At 38.0% G+C, this 23,361-nt stretch overlaps 1 protein-coding gene and 1 long non-coding RNA gene across 2 annotated transcripts in view; one reads left to right on the forward strand and one right to left on the reverse strand.

Moving 5' to 3' along the window:
- Positions 1-23,361, forward strand: part of LOC141373894 (uncharacterized) — a 533,790-nt gene that overhangs the window by 3,392 nt on the left and 507,037 nt on the right. Inside the window, exon 2 of the long non-coding RNA XR_012380290.1 lies at positions 14,662-14,799. This is a non-coding gene — a long non-coding RNA (uncharacterized lncRNA). The remainder of the gene's footprint in view (positions 1-14,661; positions 14,800-23,361) is intronic.
- On the reverse strand, positions 18,843-19,481 carry LOC112825095 (interferon-induced transmembrane protein 1-like). The gene has a single exon (XM_025873199.2). The coding sequence runs from the start codon at positions 19,423-19,425 to the stop codon at positions 18,982-18,984; it is 444 nt and encodes a 147-aa protein (XP_025728984.1). The 5' UTR covers positions 19,426-19,481; the 3' UTR covers positions 18,843-18,981.

Genomic DNA, 23,361 nt, shown 5'->3' on the forward strand with positions numbered 1-23,361 from the left:
AGTCCCACATCGGGCTCCCAGCTCAGCGGGGAGCCAGCTTCTCCCTCTGACACTCTCCCCTCTCATGCTGTTTCTCTCTCTCAAATAAATAAATAAAATCTTTAAAAAAAAAAAAGTTAAGGTTTCTGGGTCAGACTCCTTGGTTAGAATTCTACTTCTGCTGCTTACTAGCTGTATGACAACACGAAACCTTTCTAAGACTCAGCTTATCTATCTATAAAATTGGGTATAGTAGTATCCACTTGTTGTGTATAGTAGGAGGATTAAATGAATTAGTTCCTGGAATTAGTAGCTGGCATGTAGTAAGCCCTCATTGAATATTAACTATTTAATTTGCTACTATTTGCTATTAATCAAATCCACGAAATATGAGGTCTCTACGATGTGGTTTCTCTCCATTGTGAATGTGCTCTTCTGCATAGTAAATAGCAGATGCTTGTGGAACCTTTGGGTGCAGGCACATTTTAGGCCCTGTAGGCTTTGGGTTGAGGGCTGACTAGAAACATTTTCCTATTACTCTGAATCTGTGGTAGTTGTGATTAAAACAAACAAACAAACAAAAAACATCCAGTTGTTGCCTTGATGGCGTTTTCTATTTAACTCTTTCATACCTATTGGGGGTTATATTTATGTTTAAAACATATTCTCCACCTAGCTGGTGGTACATCATCAATTCATTATATCGGGTCCAGCTGTCTGAATGCTCCTGCAGGCTTCTATATAGTTCCTCTTTAGCATTAAGTATCTAGGGTTATCAAATCCAGAATTTAGTCTTTCAGTTCAAGAGAAGCTAAGCCTACACCATCCTTCACTAAAATAGAGACCACTGGTAGCCAGTCATATTCAGAGACAACATTATTTTAGTCACTTATCTGAGCAGTGGAGGGCAAAATTTACCAAGTCAGTTGTTACCAAGAAATGGTTTCAGAGAAGAATGGAAAAGTGGTCCTGCTTATAAGGATTAGAAGTGAGTCATTGCTAGGCCCCAAATGAAGGCACTTCTGAGATCCATCAGAAGCAGCAGGATGGGCTGACATCAGGATTTTGCAGTGTGTGTGTGTCAGGGAATTCATAAAAATCCAGATTTTCTCTTTAGTAATTGAGCCAACCCAGGTGAATAGAGACATTTTATTGGAGCTTTCACAATTAAAAAAGACCAACCCAGAGCTGGTCAGTATGTCCTATCAACAATAAGACATTTATTACTGTGATCATTACATTAGAGCTAACTTATCATTAGGCTAACAGGATGGGATAAGCTGCACTTTCTAGAGCTGTTCAGCTGCTGCAGAAAAAACACCTGTTGAGGCTAAACTGGTGCCAGCATCTTACAGAGAGAGGTATATGGGCAAGCTGCAGATGTCATTGTTGACATGGTTCCAGGCACCATCTAGAGCCCATTATGGATGTGGCCCTCACTTCCACCAGAGAACCTCCGTAATCTGTGGGAATCGATTATACACACAAGTCTGTGGTGTCCAGGGAAGTGAGGAACCCCCCACAGATACTGGCAGATTCAAATTTTACCTACACTGCTAGGCTTCCAGGAGTAGGTTAAAAATTCTTGGATGAGATGAATTTATAGTTTTGGAAAAGTTATAAGGTTATCTCTTTATATAGCACTTTATTCACCATGATAACAGAATGATTAAGAACATTGTCTTTGGAGATGCCATTGGATGGCCCCAAATTTATCTCTCCACTTACAAATTCTGTGAGTTTGTACAAATTACCTAACTTCTTAAAATATTCAAATCTTTTATTCCTTAAAATAGTTATCTGAAGCAGATATTACTATCATACCCTGTTACAGATGAGGAAACTGAGACATAGTTAAGTAATTTATCCAAGGTTATGTAACTAGTGGGTTGTAGAGTCAGGATATGGACCTAGGAAATCTGACAAAGTCTATACTATTAATCATTGCTGGGTGCTTGGGTGGCTCAATCGTTAAGCATCTGTCTTTGGCTCAGGTCATGATCCCAGGGTTCTGGGATTGAGCCCTGCATCGGCCTCCCTGCTGGACCGGGAGCCTGCTTCTCCCTCTCCCACTCCCCCTGCTTGTGTTCCTTTGCTTTGTCTCTCTCTATCAAATGAATAAATAAAATCTTTACAAAAAACAAAACAAGAAAAAAAATCATTGCTCATGTGCTTAAAATTTTTTTTTTTTAATCTCCCAAGAAAAAAAAATTTTTTTATACGGGGGGAGAAAGAGAGAGAGGGAGAGAGAGTAGAGAGAGAGAGAGAGAGAAAGGTGAAGAGGGGCAGAGGGAAAGGGAGAGAGATAATTTTTTTTTTTTTTTTTTTTTTGAGAAAGAATCTTAAGCACTCTCTGCACTGGACATGGATCCATCTCACAACCCTGAGATCATTACCTGAGCTGAAATCAAGAGTCAGACACTTAACCGACTGAGCCACCCAGGTGCCCCTAAGAAATTTGTAATTAAAGTATAGTTGATGTACAAACCTATATGCTTTTATATGGAAAATGTCTGCAGAATGAAACGCCATTTTAATTTTCATTGAAATAAGGTGCTCAAGTGTTGCTTAGAAAACCTAACCATGGTGAGTCATTGAGGAGTTGTTGGTGTTTGTATACTTTTCTCTAGGACCTAGTTTGGTGAATGAGTGAGTACCAGTTATTCACCTAATTTGTCAATTGATTTTGACTTAGTTTTAATAAATATGTACACAAAAGTTTTTTTTTTTTTTTAAATTAAAGTATGTCTAACCCAGACTGAGAAACACACTTAGTGATAGGTATAACTATGACATGTCAGAGAATATAGATTGTGATGCTTTAGCAAATCTCAACTGTCATAAAACCACTGAAGTCCATATAATATATAAAACTCAAAAAGAAAGAAAAGGGAGTGAAAAGAACCTTTTGAAAATCTTTGCTTATAGGTCAGAAACTTAAACTAGTCACTGTCAAAGTATAGAGAAGTTATTAACAATTTAGTATATGCAGTTCATGAGGAAATATTAATTCCTCTGTATAGACCAGGTGTTCATTATGATTAAGAGCTGGTAACTATGGAAACAGCATAAAATTTATAAAATTAAAAAGTACCAGATAGAGAATGCAAATAACATAGGAGAATGAATCATGCCCTAATTGGTCTTAGCTTGATTTCCCTTGAATGTAAAGACTTAGAAAATTTCTGTCTGGCAATTTTCTGAGTAAATCACTCATTTTTCAGACCCTGAATTTCTTCTTTGGATATCTCAACTTGTTCATTTGATAATGCCTTTTATCTAGAGTCAATTTATACATGATAGAATGTATAGGGCGGGAATTTTTATAGTAAGCAATAGCTGGGAAGTGGTGACTTTGAACTGAGCTTGGAAACTTGAATGAGTACCTGAACCTTTTATGTAGACATTTATTGGGAATTTTCAGTTGACATATTGTGATTGGTCACTTTTAGTTTTTAAACCTATTTCTTTTGCTAAATCATGTAGATGGTCCAGGTTGAGAGCTTTATAGTTTAACAGTCGCTGTGTCATGGAATGAATTATGTGTCTATGAAATGGTGAACTGGAGAGCAACAATAAAGTTTCTTTACTCTTGCCTATAATATTTTGATTGTTTATAAATCTATTCTGTGAGTCCATTGTGCCAACAGGCTACTTGTCTGTAGATATCCTAAAAATAGTATTATTAGAATTAAAATTCTTCATAAAAATTATCACAAAATAATCTTACTTTCTGGAAGAATGATTTTATTCAAGGAGGTTGGCAGATTTTCTCTTCAAGGGAAAATTCTTTATTTTAAAAGTAGAATAAGTTATTTAAAAAAATGATTGCAGCTGGTTCAATTGAGGAAAAAGTACCATGCAATACTACTCACAGTTTCATTTGATTGTGATTTGGACCTGTTTTCATGCATTTTAAGCTCTCATTTCTCAGGGGAGTCAAAATAAGTAGCTGACCTCAATCTGACAGTCATAGTGAAGCTCTGCTTTTGTGAGCATGCCTATCCACACTAGGATGTATAAAAGTGAATGTGGTGTGCTGTATAAGAGCACAGACATAATCCTTTTATCTGCTGTGGTTTAGTAGGACCCTTGGTAAAAATATTTTTTTTTTTTAAAGATTTTATTTATTTATTTGAGAGACAGAGAGAATGAGAGAGAAAGCACATGAGATGGGGGGAGGGTCAGAGGGAGAAGCAGACTCCCCGCTGAGCAGGGAGCCCGATGCGGGACTCGATCCAGGGACTCCAGGATCATGACCTGAGCCGAAGGCAGTCGCTTAACCAACTGAGCCACCCAGGCGCCCTTGGTAAAAATATTTTACCTACCTTTGGTCACCAGGCTTTAAAAGGGATCTGGAGAGACAGCAGAGAGCCCAGTGATGAGTGGCAGAGTTAATTAAAGTGATCCAAAAATCGGTCCTGGAAGAGTGTTCTCAAAATGTGTTCTGTGGTCCACTTCCCAATTACATAGGGAGTTTATATAAAAATACAAATTTCTAAAACAAGTTCTCCAGGTAATATTTAGGATCATCCGGTCTTAGAACCTTTTTCATTGGGGAAAATAATTTACTGAGACTGATTGTTTGGGAAGAGGAAACCTAAGGACAACTGAATAATGATCTTTAACTTAATGAACAATATTTAATAAGACCCAGTTAGAATTATCTGTCTTGCTCTCATGGACCCCTTTTCAGTTATCGATGAAACAGAAAATACAAATATTTCTTGCCTCTTGTGCCTATATCAAATAGCATTTTTTCTCATTTCTTATAGATTTATCTTTCTCAAAAACTTATTTTAAAAAATGTATAAAACCATTCTGATTATTTCTACATTTAGAAATGTAGAAATATCCCATTCCTCAGAAAAAACAAAGAGTGAAAGGGACTCTGAGTAATAAAATGGACAATATCCTCAGTTTTAAAACATAGCCATGCAGTTGTGAGTTTCACATGGTTACATCTTAGAACAGTCTTCTGTTAAAGATTAGGACAAAGCATTAAATGCAACTCACTGAAGGTGATCAGAAGGGTGTTGTGTGCTAAGTTGCTAATATGTAGCTTTCTGGTGATTCAACATTAACCAAGGGTTGAATTTATAAGGCCTTGGACCTATTTTCCCTAAACATTTCTTCTCTCAGTAGGTACTTGGAAGGGAGCTAGATAACCTGGAGTGCTGGTATTCTAAATTGCTGGCTGAAGGCCCATCCATATGCTTTGGAACTGAGACCAGCAAGCAAGATAGTTATTCTGTTATGAAAATTGAGTAGCTCTAACAAGTATTCTTGCCACACAGCTATATCTGGATAAACTGGGGCTTGGGCCCAGGGTCTTAACGTGTTTCAGTTATACCTCACTGATTTTTCTTACTGTCCCTAATATTATAATATTCTTGTAGCAGCATTCCATAAATATATATTGAGTAAATTAACAACTAAGACTTTATAGTTTTAGTCAACATAGAGCCCAGTTTGAATCAACATGTGTGACATAGCCATGAAAACTGAGTGTAATCTTGGATTGCAGGAATAGATGTGTAGTACCTAGAATGGGGAAGATAAGTTCTGATTTGCTCTTTCCATTTTGGCCATACCTAGCAATATGATGTTCTTTTAGGGATTATCTTCTTTCTTTCTTCTTTCAGATTTTATTTATTTATTTGTCAGAGAGAGAAGAGAGAGAGAGCGCACAAGCAGGGGGAGTGGTAGGCAGAGGGAGAAGCAGGCTCCCCGCTGAGCAAGGATCCCAGTGTGGGTCTTGATCCCAGGACTCTGGGATCATGACCTGAACCGAAGGCAGATGCTTAACTGATTGAGCCACCCAGGTGTCCCGAATTCTCCACTTTCAGAAAAAGGTTAACAAACTGGATGTTAACCAGTACTGTGATAAGACTAGAATCATTAGTTGAAGAACATAGTTGAAACTCAGTGAGACTAACTACTGGTTTTGATGATTCATTCCATAGGAGAGGTACTAAAAGAAAAGAACTGGACTTGTGCAGGATGGTCAGTAGGTGAAAGTGATACAGAGGCACGTTTTAGCACAATATAAGGAAAAGCTTTCTAATGTTATAAGAGGGAATTGGCTGCCTTGGTGAGCAGTGAACTCTTGATCAGAATAGGCTGGCTTAATGAATACTTGGCATGATATTGTAGAAAGGATTCAGATTTCAAAAGGACGATTGGCTTAGTGGATGTCCTTGAAGGTTTACTCTGAACTTGACATTCTCTGATTCTCTTATCTCCTCCTCCCATGACCCCCAAGTCTTATGCTAGTTGTCTGGTGCTTATTACACGGGTTTGTTTCAAGTCTCTGAGACACTGCTATTTATCTTTCTGAAAGCATTATTCTTAGTATTTCTTTCTTTCTTTCAAATTGGAAGGAAAAAATGGACTATTTTTCTATTTCTGAAAAGGAAACCTTTATTAATAATTTGTTAACATTTATAGTACATAAATATACATGATATATTGTTAATATTGTTCTTCATATTTGTCATCATTGTGTAACTGATACTATTTCATAAATGATCATGTAGGCTAAAGTGAACAGATGAAAAATTGGTTCTGTATGTTTTATTTAGACTAACAAAGGTTTATAGTCTGGGGATTAAGATATAAACTTAATCAAGTTTTTTGTGATGTGTCCTGAAAGTGGACTCATTATGGAATACCTGCAAAATGCTCCCTGCCATCAGTCAGAATGATCTTAACAGACTTGAAATTGTCAAGTCATTGTACTGTACATTTCTGGATGTTTATATCTTAGACCAAAGTAAGTTTTCATATTTCTTATTGTTCTAAATTTCATATTGTGCTTTTCTGGGAAATTAACTATTTTTATTTAATTTCTGAGTGAGTTAATCCCTTAAACATTGAACATAAAAGTCTTTTTGACTTTTGAGCATGTGGGTACCAAAATATGTGCAGTGTATAGAACTGGAAACATGTTGATACTATTTATTATATTGCCTAGGTGCTTAGCTACTCAGGGAAGCAAAACCTGAAAAAAGATATAGGTTAAATTTGTGGTATCTTCTTTTCTACGCAATTCCCTGGAATCTGTTGTTTAGGTAAGAGATTTTCTACCTGGACTGCTAGGGAGTTTGATAAGAAAATACTCAAAATCTTCTTATAATTATTTTCTCCTAGATAAAAAGCAGTACAAATTTACCATGTGGTTTTACACTGGTGCCCTATACTGCCCACATGTTAGACAGTCATGTGCTATGAAGAGTCCCCTGACTATTTTATTTTATTTATTTTATTTATTTTTTAAAGTTTTTATTTATTCATTTGAGACAGAGAGATACAGAGAGAGCGAGAGAGAGAGAGAGAGCATGAGCAGGGAGAGAGGCAGAGGGAGAGGGAGAAGCAGGCTCCCCAGTGAGCAGGGAGCCCGATGTGGGGCTTGATCCAAGGACCCTGGGATCATGACCTGAGCCGAAGGCAGACGCTTGATGACTGAGCCACCCAGGCACCTGTCCCCTGACTATTTTAGGGAAGAATGGGAGTCGACCACAGTGCCCATATTTATTATTTCATTTTCAACATACAAGAGTTTATTTTAGTGTTTGTATGTCTGGTTAAGTGCATAAACATATAGTACTACCCAATTTTAGCTCAATTAAACTTCAAAGATTCTTACCAAAAAACCATGGATTGAATATAGTACTAATCACTCAAAGGACTGTAAAATGAATGTCATGATTTAATAAATGCAGCCAATAATGTGCTTCATCTTTTTTGATCTATTTATCTTTGTGCAGCATTTTCTTTCTTAGCTTATGACAACCATAATTGAATTTAGAACTAGACTTTTGAATCACAGCATCAATAAATGTTAAGCAAAGATTGAAAGAAATGATGTACATTTGATTGCATCAATATTTACTTTAAAATTATTAATAAGAATGTGGAGAAAAAATTTTGGGCCATTAATTAACAAACCAAAGTTATATAATGTTTAAATTTATTTTTTTATTTTTAAAACATTTCTATTGTGTGTTTTGAAATGTATCAGCACAGTAATACATGTATATGATTTATATATTTTATGTATATATGTGAATGTTTAAAATATTCGTACTCATAAAGGTGTCTAGTGTAAAAATTTGGAGACACTGGTCTAGATTTGAATCACTGGAAGTGAAAGGGAAGGTCATGTCATTTTATTTTTTCCAGAAAACATGAAAAGAATGGTTCTCTGCCCCCATTTGCATCTGTTCATTTCCTTAAGAGCAGGGCTCTGTCATTATAGGAAGCCACTGTCAAGTTAGTGATTTTTTCTGTACTTGACAGAAATTTCTACTTAAACAGAAGGCTCAATTTTGTGGGCAAGTTGCCTTTACTATGTGGCAACCTCTGCCTATATATAAAAGTTATCTTTTCTTAAAAGGGGTGGCATATCTGCATTTGTTTGCTATTGTATCCTGATCTATTTAGGAGTTTTCTTGCCATGTGCTCTGGAAGAGAAGCTTAAGTCTGAGACAAATGAGACTGTCATTAGGTGGACCAACTGATTTAGTTTCTACTCTTCAAAATGGTAGTACCAAAACAACAACAACAAAACTCAAAAATACAAAGACCTCCAAGCCTAGAATCCTTTCATATCATTTGGATTGAGGAGTGATATTGAGGTATGTTCCCTCTATCCCTGCACAGCAGAGAGTTTTTATCAAGAAAGGATCCTGTATTTTGTCAAACACTTTTTCTGCATCTATTGAAAGGATCATATGGTTCTTGTCTGTTCTTTTATTAATGTGGTGTGTCACATTGATTGATTTGTGGATGTTGAACTGCCCTTGCAGCCCAGGAATAAATTCCACTTGGTCCTGGTGAATAATCCTTTTAATGTACTGCTAGATCCTATTAGCTAGTAGAAGTGGATGGCGTAAAAGAATCAGTGATTCAGTGGCAACCTTTCATTCATTTCAAAAGGAGATTTTTAAAAGATTGAGAACTGAGAAGTAAATGCTATTCTAACTCTTTTTATTTTTATCAGAAAAGACCTGAGTCTTTATAAGTCCAGCAAAATACATTTCCCATATCTTTAAGAACATAGTGATCTGCTGTGGTCATATCATTTTTATTCTCCTTTTCTATTTGTGCTCTTTCAATTAGAATTTTATCTAGAATATTACCCCTCTTAGAATTGGGTGATGACAAAACTATCCAACAACTTTTGCCAAACATTGAAAACTGTTCAGGATAAAGGGTAGAAATCAGGTAATTTTTAATACCAGTGGGCTAGTTCCTAAATTTTGTTGCACTTAAAAGGGAACTGGATAATGGGCAGAAGACGTGAATAGACACTTTTCCAAAGAAGACATCCAGATTGCTAACAGGCACAGGAAAAGATGCTCAACATCAGTCATCATCAGGGAAGTACAAATCAAAACCATGATGAGATACCACCTCATAACCATCAGAATGGCTAAAATTAATAACACAAGAAATAACAGGTGTTGGTGAGGATGCAGAGAAAAAGGAACCCTCTTGCCCTGTTGGTGGGAATGCAAACTGGTGCAGCCACTCTGGGGAACAGTATGGAGGTTCCTCAAAAAGTTAAAAATAGAACTACTCTATGCTCCAGCAACTGCACTCCTAGGTATTTATCCAAAGGATACAAAAATACAGATTCGAAGGGGTACATGCACCCCTATGTTTATAGCAGCATTATCAACAATAGCCAAATCATTTAGAGAGCCCCAATGTCCATTGACTGATGAGTGGATAAAGAAGAGGTGGTATGTGTATATATATATATATATATATATATATACACACACACACACACTATGGAGTATTCTTCAGCCATCAAAAAGAATAAAATCTTGCCATTTGCAATGATGTGAATGGAGAGCTAGAGTATATTCTGCTAAGTTAAATAAGTCAGTCAGAGAAAGAAATATACCATATAATCTCACTCATGTGTGGAATTTAAGAAAGAAAACAGGTGAACATGTGGAAAGAGGGAAAAGAAAAAAAAGGAGAGAAGGAAACCATAAGAGACTCTTAATGATAGAGAATAAGCTGAGAGTTGATGAAGGGAAGAGGGTGGGGGATGGGCTAGATGTGTGATGGGTATTAAAGAGGGTAACTGTTGTGATGAGCACTGGATATTGTATGTAGGTGATGAATCACTGAATTCTACTCTAGAAACCAATATTGTACTATATGTTAACTAAAATTTAAGTTAAAAAAGGAACTGGAGTCAGCTGGGATAAATTAAGTTCTAGATCTTGCCTTTGCCTCAATTAATAGGTTCACATCTTTTTTTTTAAGATTTTATTTATTTATTCATGAGAGACAGAGAGGGAAATGCAGAGGCAGAGGGAGAAGCAGGTTCCCCACTGAGCAGGGAGCCTGATGCGGGACTCGATCCCAGGACTCTGCGATCATGACCTGAGCCGAAGGCAGACGCTTAACTGACTGAGCCACCCAGGTGTCCCAATAGGTTCACATCTTTAATAGAAGACCAGGACAAAGTTATGATGAAGTCAGCAAATTTATTGTATGTTGCTATTTTTGCATTACACGATTATTGACTTGAGTTGTAGATTAGGTTGCCTTGGAAATCGATTCTGAGATGAAGAGTTGCATGTAGAAGGTTTTTTGAGAAGTGGTCTCTAGCAATGCACCTGTAAGGAAATGAGAAAAGTAGGACTGGAAAGAGGGAGAAGCTGACCTGCAGTGCAACTGAGTCATCAGTGGAGCTTGTAGGGAGCTTTGGAGCTGGGATGTCCCTTTGGAGTTGTTCCAAATTGAAGCATCAGAGACTTTGTTCCTAAGTATGAATTGGCCATTGACTGTTGGCTCTCCCTTGGGAGCGGCCTGAATCTTTTTTTTTTTAAATAATTTTTTATTGTTATGTTAATCACCATACATTGCATCATTAGTTTTTGATGTAGTGTTCCATGATTCATTGTTTGTGCATAACACCCAGTGCTCCACGCAGAACGTGCCCTCTTTAATACCCATCACCAGGCTAACCCATCCCCCCACCCTGCTCCCCTCTAGAACCCTCAGTTTGTTTTTCAGAGTCCATCGTCTCTCATGGTTCGTCTCCCCCTCCGACTTACTCCCCTTCATTCTTCCCCTCCTGCTATCTTCTTCTTCTTTTTTTTTTCTTAACATATATTGCATTATTTGTTTCAGAACTACAGATCCGTGATTCATCAGTCTTGTACAATTCACAGCGCTCACCATAGCACATACCCTCCCCAATGTCTATCACTCAGCCACCCCATCCCTCCCACCCCCTACCACTCCAGCAACCCTCAGTTTGTTTCCTGAGATTAAGAATTCCTCATATCAGTGAGGTCATATGATACATGTCTTTCTCTGATTGGAGGGGCCTTAATCTTAAATGAGATAGTTCCCTGTGGTCAAGGATATTTCTTTGTGAGGGACATAACTGTGAGCTGTCAAAAGATGATATTTCTGTCACTTGGGGGAAGGATGCTTTAACCCTCAGGAGGGAGTCTGGGTGGAGCATCCAGTACCAACCATGCTTGATAAGATAGCCCAGTATTATATACTCAACCATACAGAATATAGAATAGCAACTTGGCAGGGAAGGTGAATCTTTGTGGATTATGGCTTCTGCTCCTGGCAAGATTAGTTGAAACTGTGCTTACCAGACTTGTTGCCTATTAACCTTGAAAGCAAGCAGAGAATATTCACACATTACCCCCTTATCCACCCATCACACTCAAAACTAAAGCTTAGATATTGTGTTTGAGAGTTGAACCTTAGATTTCTTATCCAAGAGATTCTTGTAAATTGGACAAATAGTTTATCTTGATGCCAGCTGGCTTATCACAGAATTACGCTTTAAAGTTTTGAACTTCTAAGTTTTGAGTCACCTCAAATGAGGTCTAAAATTTCTTATTGTTCTAGAATAAGGTCTAACATTTTTTGTTAGGTAACTGGTTTCATGTTAATCATTGAGAAAGTGATAATGTTTCTTTGGATTGAATTTGCTTCTAGTTATCACACTTATTTAGATTTGGATAACATTAAGTGTGTTAGAGCTGGGTGATTCTCTAACCTCTGTTAACTGGGCAGTTCCTAACTACTGTGAGAAGGAAGCAGTTGATCAGCTTTCAGACAATTATGTGTCACTGGATGATCCTGGAACAATAAAGGTTGACTTTTATATTAAAACTAGAGAGAGGGACGCCTGGGTGGCTCAGTCTTTAAAGCGTCTGCCTTTGGCTCAGGTCATGATCTTGGAGTTCCAGGATCGAGTCCCGCATCCGGCTCCCTGCTCAGCAGGGAGTCTGCTTCTCCCTCTGACCCTCCCCCCTCTCATGTGCTCTCTCTCTCATTCTCTCTCTCAAATAAATAAATAAAATCTTTAAAAGAAGTTAGAAAAAAAAAACTAGAGAGATCTAGCAAAATCAAGCCTTGGTTTTCTAGAAAACCATGTATTTTTATATTTATAGAACTTGGATTTGATAATATCAGGGTGTTTGTCAACCTTGAATAGTTTAGAGTTAAAGTGGTCTGGGTGTTATGTATGTCTAAACATTTGAATATGGGATGCAAGGTTGAGGAACTTCATTCATTGTTAGCTATCTTGGATCTTTATACACACAGTCAAACCAGGTGTGCAATGAAATGACTTGAATTTTTTCATTTTTTTCAAAAATACTGGCATTTGGGGGAAGCTAAAAGTGAACACCCACTGTGGGAACATCAAGCAGGTAGGATAGAAAGTATCTTGGAGGAACTAACATTTGAGATGAATCCTTTAAATTGATTAAGATTCAGTCATGTTAAAGGCAGAGAGGGTTTTCTAGTAAGAGGGGCAATGGGTGCAAAGGCCTCAGAACTTGTCTGTGGTTCATGATAGCTAAAACACAGGCAATTTTTGTAAGAGTCAATAATGAGAAGGGAGGTTAAGAGATAAGCAGAGACGTGATTATAAAAGGACTCTGAGAAACAAACTGAGGGTTTTAGAGGGGAGGGGGATTGGGGGATGGGTTAGCCTGGTGATGGGTATTAAGGAGGGCATGCACTGCATGGAGCACAGGGTGTTATATGAAAACAATGGATCGTGGATCACTACATCAAAAACTAATGATGTATGGTGACTAACATATAATAAAATTAAATTAAAAAAAAGTGTATTGTGAACATATGACTTTATGCTAAGAACATGGGGAGCCACTGAAGTGACTTAGGCAGATGAGTACCTTCATCAGATTTGTATTTTAGATTGATTAATCTAGCTGCAGTGTGGAGAGCAGTTGGAAGGGCCTATAATGGAGGTATGAAGACCACTGAGGAGACAAGGAAGAAATTGTGGGGGCCTGGATTTTGCAGGTACAGGGAAATGGTGGGGGAGTGAACAGATTTGCGAGGCTTTTAGCAAGCATGTTGGGTTTTGGCAAGTTACTGGTTGTGGGAGGATGACAAGCAAAGGTGACTTGCCTAAATTTTTGATGTAGGCACTGAGATAGATAAGAAATGGAATTTTTTTCTTGCTGGGGGTAAATGGGGTGGAGAGGTGACAAGTTTACTCTATGGGATAATCTGTTGGTATTCTACTGTAGTGTGAGGTAGGGATTGAGGTACATGTAGACCTACTAGTACCCATTTTTTACTATTGGGCAAAAGAAAAGATGGAGAGATGGAGAAAGGAAGAGCGTGAGGGAGAAAGGAAGGAAGGACGGGGACCTAATTAGAATTTACAAGGAAAAAAAAAGCCTTATTCCAACAAGTCAGTTGGAGGTACTTAAATAACATTAAATGGGTGCAGCCATTATATTAGTGTTACCATTGCTACAAGAACGATCAGCCTGCATGACACACAGGGAGGGAGTTTCTCTGTAGGTATGCTTTACTGCAAAAGCCATCCTACTTCTATTTCTTTTGAATCCTGTTGCTTTGTGAAAACGCCTCAGTTCAGTGAGAAGACATCGTAGGGAACAGTTGACTTGTAAGGTATGCTGGTATATATTTCAAATCCTTTTAGCAATGGAAACAGTATTGCCTATTTTGAGGGTTTTCTATGACAAGTGGAGTCTCTGATTTCTTTTCGTATGCTTAAGGAAATCTGTAGGACAATTAAAAATACATTTTTAAAAGCAATAGAAATAGCACCACCACAAAATACCTGGTAGAATTTATTACCAGAAATTGTTTCTTTCTATGTTGAGGAGAAAGTGGTATTTTCACTCTTGAAACATTTATGAGATCATTAATTTCTCTTCCATTAACTTGTATTTTTTTCAGTGTTGAAGCTGGTTGAATGGTACTAGGGTTCTTTTCTTTTGCATTTTCATTACTTGGAATATATGCACCATATGCTAAAATGTTTGTGTAAAGGTTTATGATACATACATTGCCATTTTAATATATGACTGCTGTAGAACCACTTATTACCCATTTTATCAAGCTCTTTTGCCTCTTTCCATCTTGACCACTACCCCCACACCTAAGACACAGGTAGCAATCCACAAGCATTGTTAAACCCTCATAAGCTACTCAAGAAGTTTTAGGTGAGTCATATTTCCCAGTTGAAACTTCAGACACTTTATTTTCTGTCTGGGCAACTGGGAAGGTACAATGGGATGAATAAACATACTATTATGTTTGAAAAGGCAGGACTTACTTTAGCTCTTAGCCCACTGTCTTCTGATGTCATAACCCCAGTTTATTTTATTGCAGGTATTGAATATGTGAAAGTTCTATAGCTATCTCTCTTCAGTCTGGTATGTGATCAGAGATTTCAGTACTTCTGGATGTGGGGTTTGGACACAGCATGGTTGATGGTGAGAGAGAAGAGTTTTTGGTTCCCCATTCCAAGTAAGTTGTCTTCATATAATGAGAACCTATTATTTTATCCTGGGAGATACAATCTTTACTAAATAATCTTAATACTACCCCAAATAATACTGACTTGCATATTTTATCTGTTTATGCTCTATTTTTACTACATGTTTCATTACAATAAGTAGAGAAATGTCACTGCAATTATTCTGTACAATTTCATGATTAATGTGTACATATAATTAAAATAACTTTATTAAGTATTTTTTCCACTAAATAATTTTATTTTTCTTAATGAAAAATACTTTTAAGCCTTCTTATAAAGAATATTGAGATTATTCAGAGTAAAAGAACTTGATTTATAGCCTATACTGCTGTATTGAAGACAGTACATTTAATAATCTAGAAAATCTGTGATCAGTCTTAGTAACGGAATTTCCCTTTTTCTTAATTGATTGTTAGGGACAGCTGTAGAAATTCGGAAATTCCCGAATTTCCAGGAAGATTCTTAAATTTAGAAGTTTTTGCATAGATGTATAATAAACAGGATAAATAAAGGTGTTCTTTTTCAAGTCTGAGAGTTTGTATTTATAAATAATATTGTCCTCTAGGCATTACAATTTGGAAAAAATGTCTGTATAAACACATTGGTCAAAAAAAGTTACTTTTGCTCACAAAGATCAATACTTGTGATTGAGGCAGTGAAGCTTCCAAATATAAGATATTATGAGGTAATTTAAAATCCTTTAGAAGAGCAATGGGTAGTGCCTGATGTACAGAGCCCTAACTGTGAACCTCAAGATGACATCCTACAATTATAAGAAATGCTACAGGTTAGGGTAGAATTATTAGACTTCTAATACACGAATACACTTTTCTAAGCATAATGAGCACTGACTCTGTAGCTCAGGTGGGGCTAGGTGGAGTATGATGATGTGGCCACAGAGAGCGCAATAAAACCAGAGTGCTTCCTGTAGTTTTATTGCAGATCACTATCTTGTCTCCCATCTTCATCCTTCTGTGACCCCAATTTCCTTCTTGTGCTTAGGTGTTTTAATGGAGGAACCAGTAGCTAATAAATTCCTGCTCTCCTTTTGATGCCTTCAGGAGTCCACATATTTATCTTGCCCCTTCTCCCCACCTTCTTCACATTGAAACTATTTGTTCTACTGTATTCCTGCTACTCTCCACTGGAGAAATATTCACCTCAAGTGATCCACTGGAAAGTGTTCAGATTCAATTTGAGGCATATCCTCCTTCAACCCTTCTCTGATCTCCCCTGGTTAGGGCTAACCACTTCAGCTTTGAATCCGCAGTAAATGTACCTATTTCTTTTATAACCAGATAATCCTTATTGCACTGCCCTTCTCTACTTCTACTCCAGACTGTAGACCTTTCTGGTATGGGTATCATGTCTTATTCATTCTTATTGCTCCTGTGCCTAGCACTATGTCTAGCCAATTCCAAAATGACAAACATATACATTTATATTTTCTATTTTTCCGGACAGATTATTTAAAATAGGAAAGTCTGATGGGTAAGGAGATAGGCACATCCAGTTCATCACCAAGTTCCGCCTCCTTTGCCATCTAGACATGTCTTATTTCCAAGTTTTCCATCTTGCTCTCTCTATTCAAGTTTAGCTTCTCTTCTTCTCTTTGCTGCATATTAAATCTGTCCTCTTGGTGTACTGAACATTTAAAAATTGTTTGGCGGGTAAATGTACGTTATGTTTTATTTTTTTTTACAACAGTAATAACTGTCTTCTAATGGATCCCCTTCCATTAATCTTAACTCACATTCATCCTTCAAATAGCTGACATAATAATTTATTAATGTACAAATCTTCAATGTCCCTCCATAGTTTATAGGATAAATTCTAAGATCCTTTACATGTTATACAAGATCTTTTGTGATCTGACCCATAATTCTCTAATCTCCTTTCTTGTTATTTCTTGCTCCAGCCATATTATACTTTTTATATTGTGCCATTTAGTGCAGTTTCTTGCCTTCACCTTGCTCTTCTTCACTTTTCTGGCAAACTCCTACTCATGTGCAGGATATTGTAGAGATTAAGAGAGAACAGATACATAACCTCTTTCTAACACCTGTTTATAAACTACTGAAGCTTGGGCAAATTGCTCACTTCTCTGTCCCTCAATTTTCTCATCTGTAAATTAGGGCTAATAATAGTCTCTGCCTAGTAAGTACGCAAATGTAAGCTATTGTTATTTATTTTATCCCTTAAGACTTAACAAAGAATTCTCCTCCTCCAGGAAACCTTTCAAGATTTCCCAGGATGGATTAGGTTTTCTTCCTACATGCTCCATAACTTCTTGCATATCTCTGTTCTTAGACTCAGCACATTTTGTATGGATGGTATTTTTATGTAACTGCCTTCTCATCAGACCATGAGCCCCTTGAAGGAAGAAATCATATTTTATTCAGTTTAATGTCTTTAGCATAATGCTTGTCCAGAGTAAATTCTTAATAAATGTTTGATGAATGAATGAATTGTATAGTGGGAAGAATTCATGCTTCGGAGTCAGACAGATGTGTTCAAATCCAGTACTTACTATCTCTACATCTACAGGCAAGTAACTGTTTCTTTATGTATAAATAGGGATGATGCACCCCTCACTTTTAGGATTAGTAATAGTATATAGTCTACTGGAGTATATGAACACTCTTGTTATTATTGTTATTACCCTGAAAATATATAATAATTTTATCTCAAAGTTAGAGTTAGTAGGCAGATACACTTTTTACCCCTTGAAGAATCATCTTAATTCTAAAGAATATATACTCTCGTACTTAAGTTTTTCTAAAACTGATCTCCTATTGAATTTCCCTTGAAGTACCCATGGCTTGCTGAATTCCTGTACTATCTGTTAATACTCAGTGGACATTTAGCTTTTTCCTTGCAGTTTTACCAACATCGTTATGTTTGCTTTGTGCAAATAGGTCGTCAGCCTTTTGAGGACAATAATCATGTTCTTATATATCTTTTTATTTTCTTCCTATTTCCCTATCCTTTGCTCTTGTCCACTTTTCCAAATATAAACTAACAGATCAATAAATAAATGTTGATTGATGATGATGAGTGGAAGCCCAAGAGCAGGCAGGAGTAACTGGAATGTTCTGGCTCTGGGAAGGTCCATCTCATTTGAAGTAGAATCTCAGCCAACAGTTAATGCAAAGATTGCATTGGACATGAAGGGGAATATAGAAGAAATATAAGATGGTCCCTTCTCTGCAGGAGCTGACAATCTACTTGGCAAGATAAAGCATGCCCACACTGAACTGTTAAGGAACAGCACTGGACAGAATATGATGAAGCCTACATAGTGTTCAGAGGGAGAGAAATTAGAAATTCATGCAGGTGAGGTTGAAGTCAAGAGAATGTTGGGAGGCTCAAAGGGGAAAGAGACAGAACCTTACAGAAACTTGAGTGCTTACGATGTGCCAGGCATGTGATGAGTGGTGAATGTATATTCTGTGTGTTTGTGTGTGTGTGTGTGTGTGTGTGCACCTGTGCATGTGATAGGAACTTTTTATTCATACGTTAATTCAATAAACATTTTTTAAAATTATGGCAAAAAACACAGAAAATAAAATTTACCACCGTAACCATTTTAAATGTATAGTTCATATATTTACATTGCTGTGCAAGAGATTTCCAAAACTTTTTCAGCTTGCAGAACTGAAACTATGTACCCACTAAACAAGTGCTCTCTGTTTCTTGTCTTGCCTTGAACATGTATTGTTTTATCTAATTCTTACAACAAACCTGTGAGATAATTTAGGAATACTGTTTTAATTAAATGAGGCTTAGAGGTTGAAGAAAATTTCCCAAGGTCTTATAATTAATAAAGGTAGAACCACATGAACCTTGGATCAGGAAGGGAATGAAATATTAAGAACCCATGATTTCAGGCAAGATAGCAGAAGAGCTATATTTTGCTTTTATGTGGGAGTTGGTTTCTATGGGACATTCATGGATATGGTGGATTTTGCCTCTAAAATGTGCCATAAAGCACCAGATACTGCTCTACCTTCAATAGCTCTCCTTCCTAGTCTTTTTTTTTTTTTTCACACACAAGTGTACTTTATTGAATTCAGCTGTAGGCAGGCAAGTGTGTTAATGTAAAGGGCTGGACGCTAAGGGACAGGGCCAGCAGCGCACGGTGGAGGACTTGGGTCTCCTGCCATGAGCACCTAGTGGTACCCATTGTTCTCCTGCATAGACTTTAAAAATACACTGTAGGCTGTAGCATAGACAAACACCAGAAGAACAATGGATCCAGTGGTCAGAAGGAGGCCCAAGACCAGGGCCCAGATGTTCAGGCACTTGGCGGTGGAGGCATAAGTCTGGGCCCCCGTCAGGTCACCCACCATCTTCTGGTCCCTGGACTTCACAGAGTAGGCGAAGGCCACGAAGCCCAGGCAGCACCAGTTCATGAAGATGGTGTTGAACAGGGACCAGACGATGTGGTCGGGCACGGCTGTCTCACTACGGATGTTGATCACAGTGGTCGTCACGGGAGCCGAGCTCTGGGGTGCCCCGAATACAGCCACCTCGTGCTCCTCCTTGAGCATCTCATAGGTTGGGGGGACGCCATTGTGGGCGCCCGGGAAGAAGTGCTGGGAGTTGTGGTTCATGGTGGGAGATGGAGCACCGGTGGTGTGGATGTGGATGCCGGACCTTGCTCTCTCTCCTTCCTAGTCTTAAGGTCTCTGTTGTCTGGAATGCTGCTGCTGATTTGAGAACATCAGAAAAATGGTAGTGGGTTCCTGTGTTTGATTTTTGGGCATGCAGTCCTCTTAGGACACAAGGTATTGAATGAAGACTGTTCTTTAGAGTGAAGGATGTTGGGTCAAGTTTGAAATCTTTCTAGAACTGTTCTTGAAGTAGATTGAAAGGACTTGAATGTGTCTTAATGGAAAGCTGGCCTATTGGATTGATGGTGGCAAGGACAAGGAAGTATGTAGGTTTTATATATATATATATATATGGAGGCCTTGAAAGATGATAAAAAATATTTTTATTATTTTTTTTTCTTTTTTTTTTTGCCAGATTTTCAGGTTGACAGAGAGGAGTGGAAGTGAAAATGTAAGCGCCAAATATGATCCCTGACTTAAAAGAGCTCCCTGTTGGTTGAGGCCTTATAAATAGATTTTTCCTGCTGAGATATATTCTGGCAATAGATTAGGCCACACATGGAGTTCTACAGAGTGGTTGTTTAAGGAAGGCACTAGGGATGGCAGATGTACTTGGGAGGATGAATCAGGATCGGAAATCATTAATTGTGAAATAATGCATTTTATTTGTCAAGCACTATGTGAGGTGCTTTTTATACGTTTTGTCTAATTCTCAAGACATCTTGTGGTAGACATTAGTGTTCTAATTTGACAAACTGTGTCTCAAAAAGGTAAAGATTTGTCCTAGATTGGTTGGGCTGGTTATTAAACTATCATCTCTTGGCTTCAAATTCACCGTTCCATATTTTGCTTTTTGATACTGGGCTGGGTATTTACAAGTCATGTTTCTGATTTGTCAGTTGGTTAAACTCCATCAGTGGGGGATGCTAGAGGGAGATTGCAAGCCGAAGGAGGTAGATGGAACATGCTGCTTCTTCTTTGCTGTTGTTTTCTGTTTTTCTTCTTATTTGCTTTTTGTCGGCTTTCTTTTCCCATAAGCAATACCCCAGCGATGCTTTTTTGCCCCCACAGCAGCACTGTGTTCCACTAGCAGCAGTCGAGTCCAGTTTGCAGCTTTTTCTCAACAGCCGTAGAGCCAGCCCATACAGACCCCAGTACCAACTGGCCCATTTCCCCCTTGTCAGTGGTCTGGGATCCAGCCCCATGTGACTCTTCCTCCTTCTGAGCTCAGGTTCCCCACACCTCTGAATATCCCCACCTCCTTAAGAGTCTGAGTTTCAGCACTATGAGGTCTATCCTCCAGGCTTCTGTTAATAATTCCAACTTCTTTTCTTTGTTCCTCCAATGTTAGGGATGGCCACTATGTCTTACAGCTAATGTATCTAAGATACCCTAGAGTTCTCTGTCTTTTCAGTACCTAATTAATAAATTTTACTGAATTAAAAACTCTTTTTTATTCATTTCTTTCTGTTTAAATAACTAATGTGATTTCAATCTCTTGGTTAGAACCTGAAACAATTATATAACTACTCATCATCATCATCATCATCAAGGCCGCCATTTATTATTTACAAGGTAGTAGGACCACATTTCTTTTCTTGCTACCAATCTGGCTGCCTATGGGTTGGAGCAGATTTTTTCAGGGGGCACTGGCAGCTTAATCTTGCTAGCACTTAGTGTCTGTAAGCCCTATCTTGATGAAATTTTTTATCCTGTGTGTTTACTATTTTTCAAAGCATTTCCAACAAAGCTCTTCACAAGGGCAGGGACCATGCTTATTTTTTCCCATGGAATCCATAGGGCCAGGAACAGTGTCTAGCATTGTTTGGTAGGAGTTATTAGTATCCATTTATTGAACAAAGAATTGGATAAATGAGTGAATGAATGAGGAGGACTCAGCTAGAACTTCATCCTTTCCAGTGGTTGGATTCTAGTAACTGACCTCCTTAATTTTTGACTTTACTGCTGACTTGTACTTCTCTTCCCATCAAGGCTTGATCTGGAACCCATTATATTTGACTGAGGCATGACAGCCATTTTAGAACTTGTCAACTTCACATTTATTGTTCCCTTCACTGTCTATATGCTTTGAGCTATTGGCTAGGAATGTGCTTCCAATCAGGTGGCTCTTCCTTGAACCGTAGCATTACCATGGTCTCTGCCTACTACTAGGTTCCACCCTAGACATCTCTGTGGAATTAACCTCCCCTGAGCATTGGGAAGTCCCCTTTGGCATTAGGATTTGATTAACAGCCAACCTCTCATACTCTCTACATCCAGCTGGGTGAGCCCCCTCTGTCTCTGTCCCCACCCCAGCCCTCTACCCGCCAGGATCCAGGCCCACGCTATTCTTTCTGCCAGCCTTTGGAGTTTCTACATGTCTGTGGTTAAGGCTGCACAGTTTAGGATGTTTATGATTCAGATATTTTTCACTGGTCCTTATTATATGCAGCACAAGCCAAGAAAGCAGACTTTCTCCTTAATCTCACCTCAGAGGTGAAATAAAAATCCCTTTTGTGTTTAAACTTTTCCTAGTGACTTTTATGCTTGAATAAACTTTTCCTGGATATATGACTATTGAAGCAAGGATGCATTAATATATATACCTACATTTGTAATTGAACGTGACTTGATATTATTGCTCCTCAAATTGAAGTCAAATATGCTTTTGTGTAAGATTTAACATTAATATCTTGTGTTTTGTTTCCACTTGTTATTATATCTACTGTTTTTATTTTCCATGCAGAGAAGAACCATTCATATATAGGTCCTTTCACCTTACTGACTTGCTGATTTTCCTCTCTCTACCTGTAATATCAGAGACTGGTAGAAACTTCTACATGACTTAGAATGTTGCAAAGCCTCATATCCATAACAGTATATCCTATGATGATTTTTCTTTTAATAATCAGAGTTCTGGTTGTCAGGTTATACTAGGAAGCTTTTCAAGGTGGGATGCCTTTGAAGTAACCACACAAATGCTTCTCCCCTCTTTCCTCTATGATTATTATTCCACTGACATGAATAAGTAGATGATTGACTTTATGGCCGCAACCCAACAGGGAGACCCTACAGAACAAAGATAATTGGAACACAGAGATAGAGTAGAACCCTAAAGTTCTACCCAAAAGGGTAGACAGGGGAAGATAGCAACAGGAAATGACCCAGTGAAGTCTCAACAAATAGTTAATGGTAGTCGGGAAGTATAGCAGGTAGTAGGGACCCAGAAGTGAGGTCTGGAGTATAGGCAGTATTGCCTAAGAAAACTGTGGAAACCAGGCAGGGATTTAGGTATTGTAGGAATAAAAAGAGATGCAGGTCCTGGGACAGAGTTTGAGATCTGGGATTTAAGAACCCAGATTCTTACAGGCTCTCATGTAGGCCACTGAGTTATGTCCTAAGACTCTGTAGGTCTTTTCACCTGTAACTGGAGCAAGCAATCATGAACAGTAATCTAGGAGTTGAGTGGGATAGATAGTGAGTTGGGTCTGATTTCCCTGTGTGTAAAATTTAGAAATGGGAACATTGCCATTGGTCAGGGGTTAGATATTACTAAGGACAAAGGACAAAGATAGTGGTGTTCTTTCTCTGGATAACGTCCCCTCCACTTCATTGTTGTCTGAGTATTCTGTGATATATTGGGAGGGGGAAAGAATTAGTCAGAAAGGACATGGGAAGTCATTGTAATAAAATATTTCTGAATATCAGTTTTGGTCTGGGGTACTACTTGACTCCTGTGGCATGGATGATGATTTATGGAAAATTCAGTATCTTAAGTTTCTGTAATCTACAGGTTCTCAACTAGGTGTGACTTTGCCTTCTCCTCCCCTGGCCCAGAACACCTGTCAATGTATGGAAACACATTTGTTATGACTGAGGGAAGGGATAGGGAGCTGCTCATAATCCATCTACATCCTGTGCATCCTGCAATGCACA

Source organism: Callorhinus ursinus, unplaced genomic scaffold, assembly GCF_003265705.2.
Source record: "Callorhinus ursinus isolate GAN/ISIS: 27379988/994484 unplaced genomic scaffold, GSC_fseal_2.0 scaffold12, whole genome shotgun sequence".
Lineage (NCBI taxonomy): Eukaryota > Metazoa > Chordata > Mammalia > Carnivora > Otariidae > Callorhinus > Callorhinus ursinus.

What these genes read in the sequence shown, in the direction of transcription:
- LOC112825095 (XM_025873199.2), bottom strand. Translation starts at nt 19,425, where the DNA reads ATGAACCACAACTCCCAGCACTTCTTCCCGGGCGCCCACAATGGCGTC.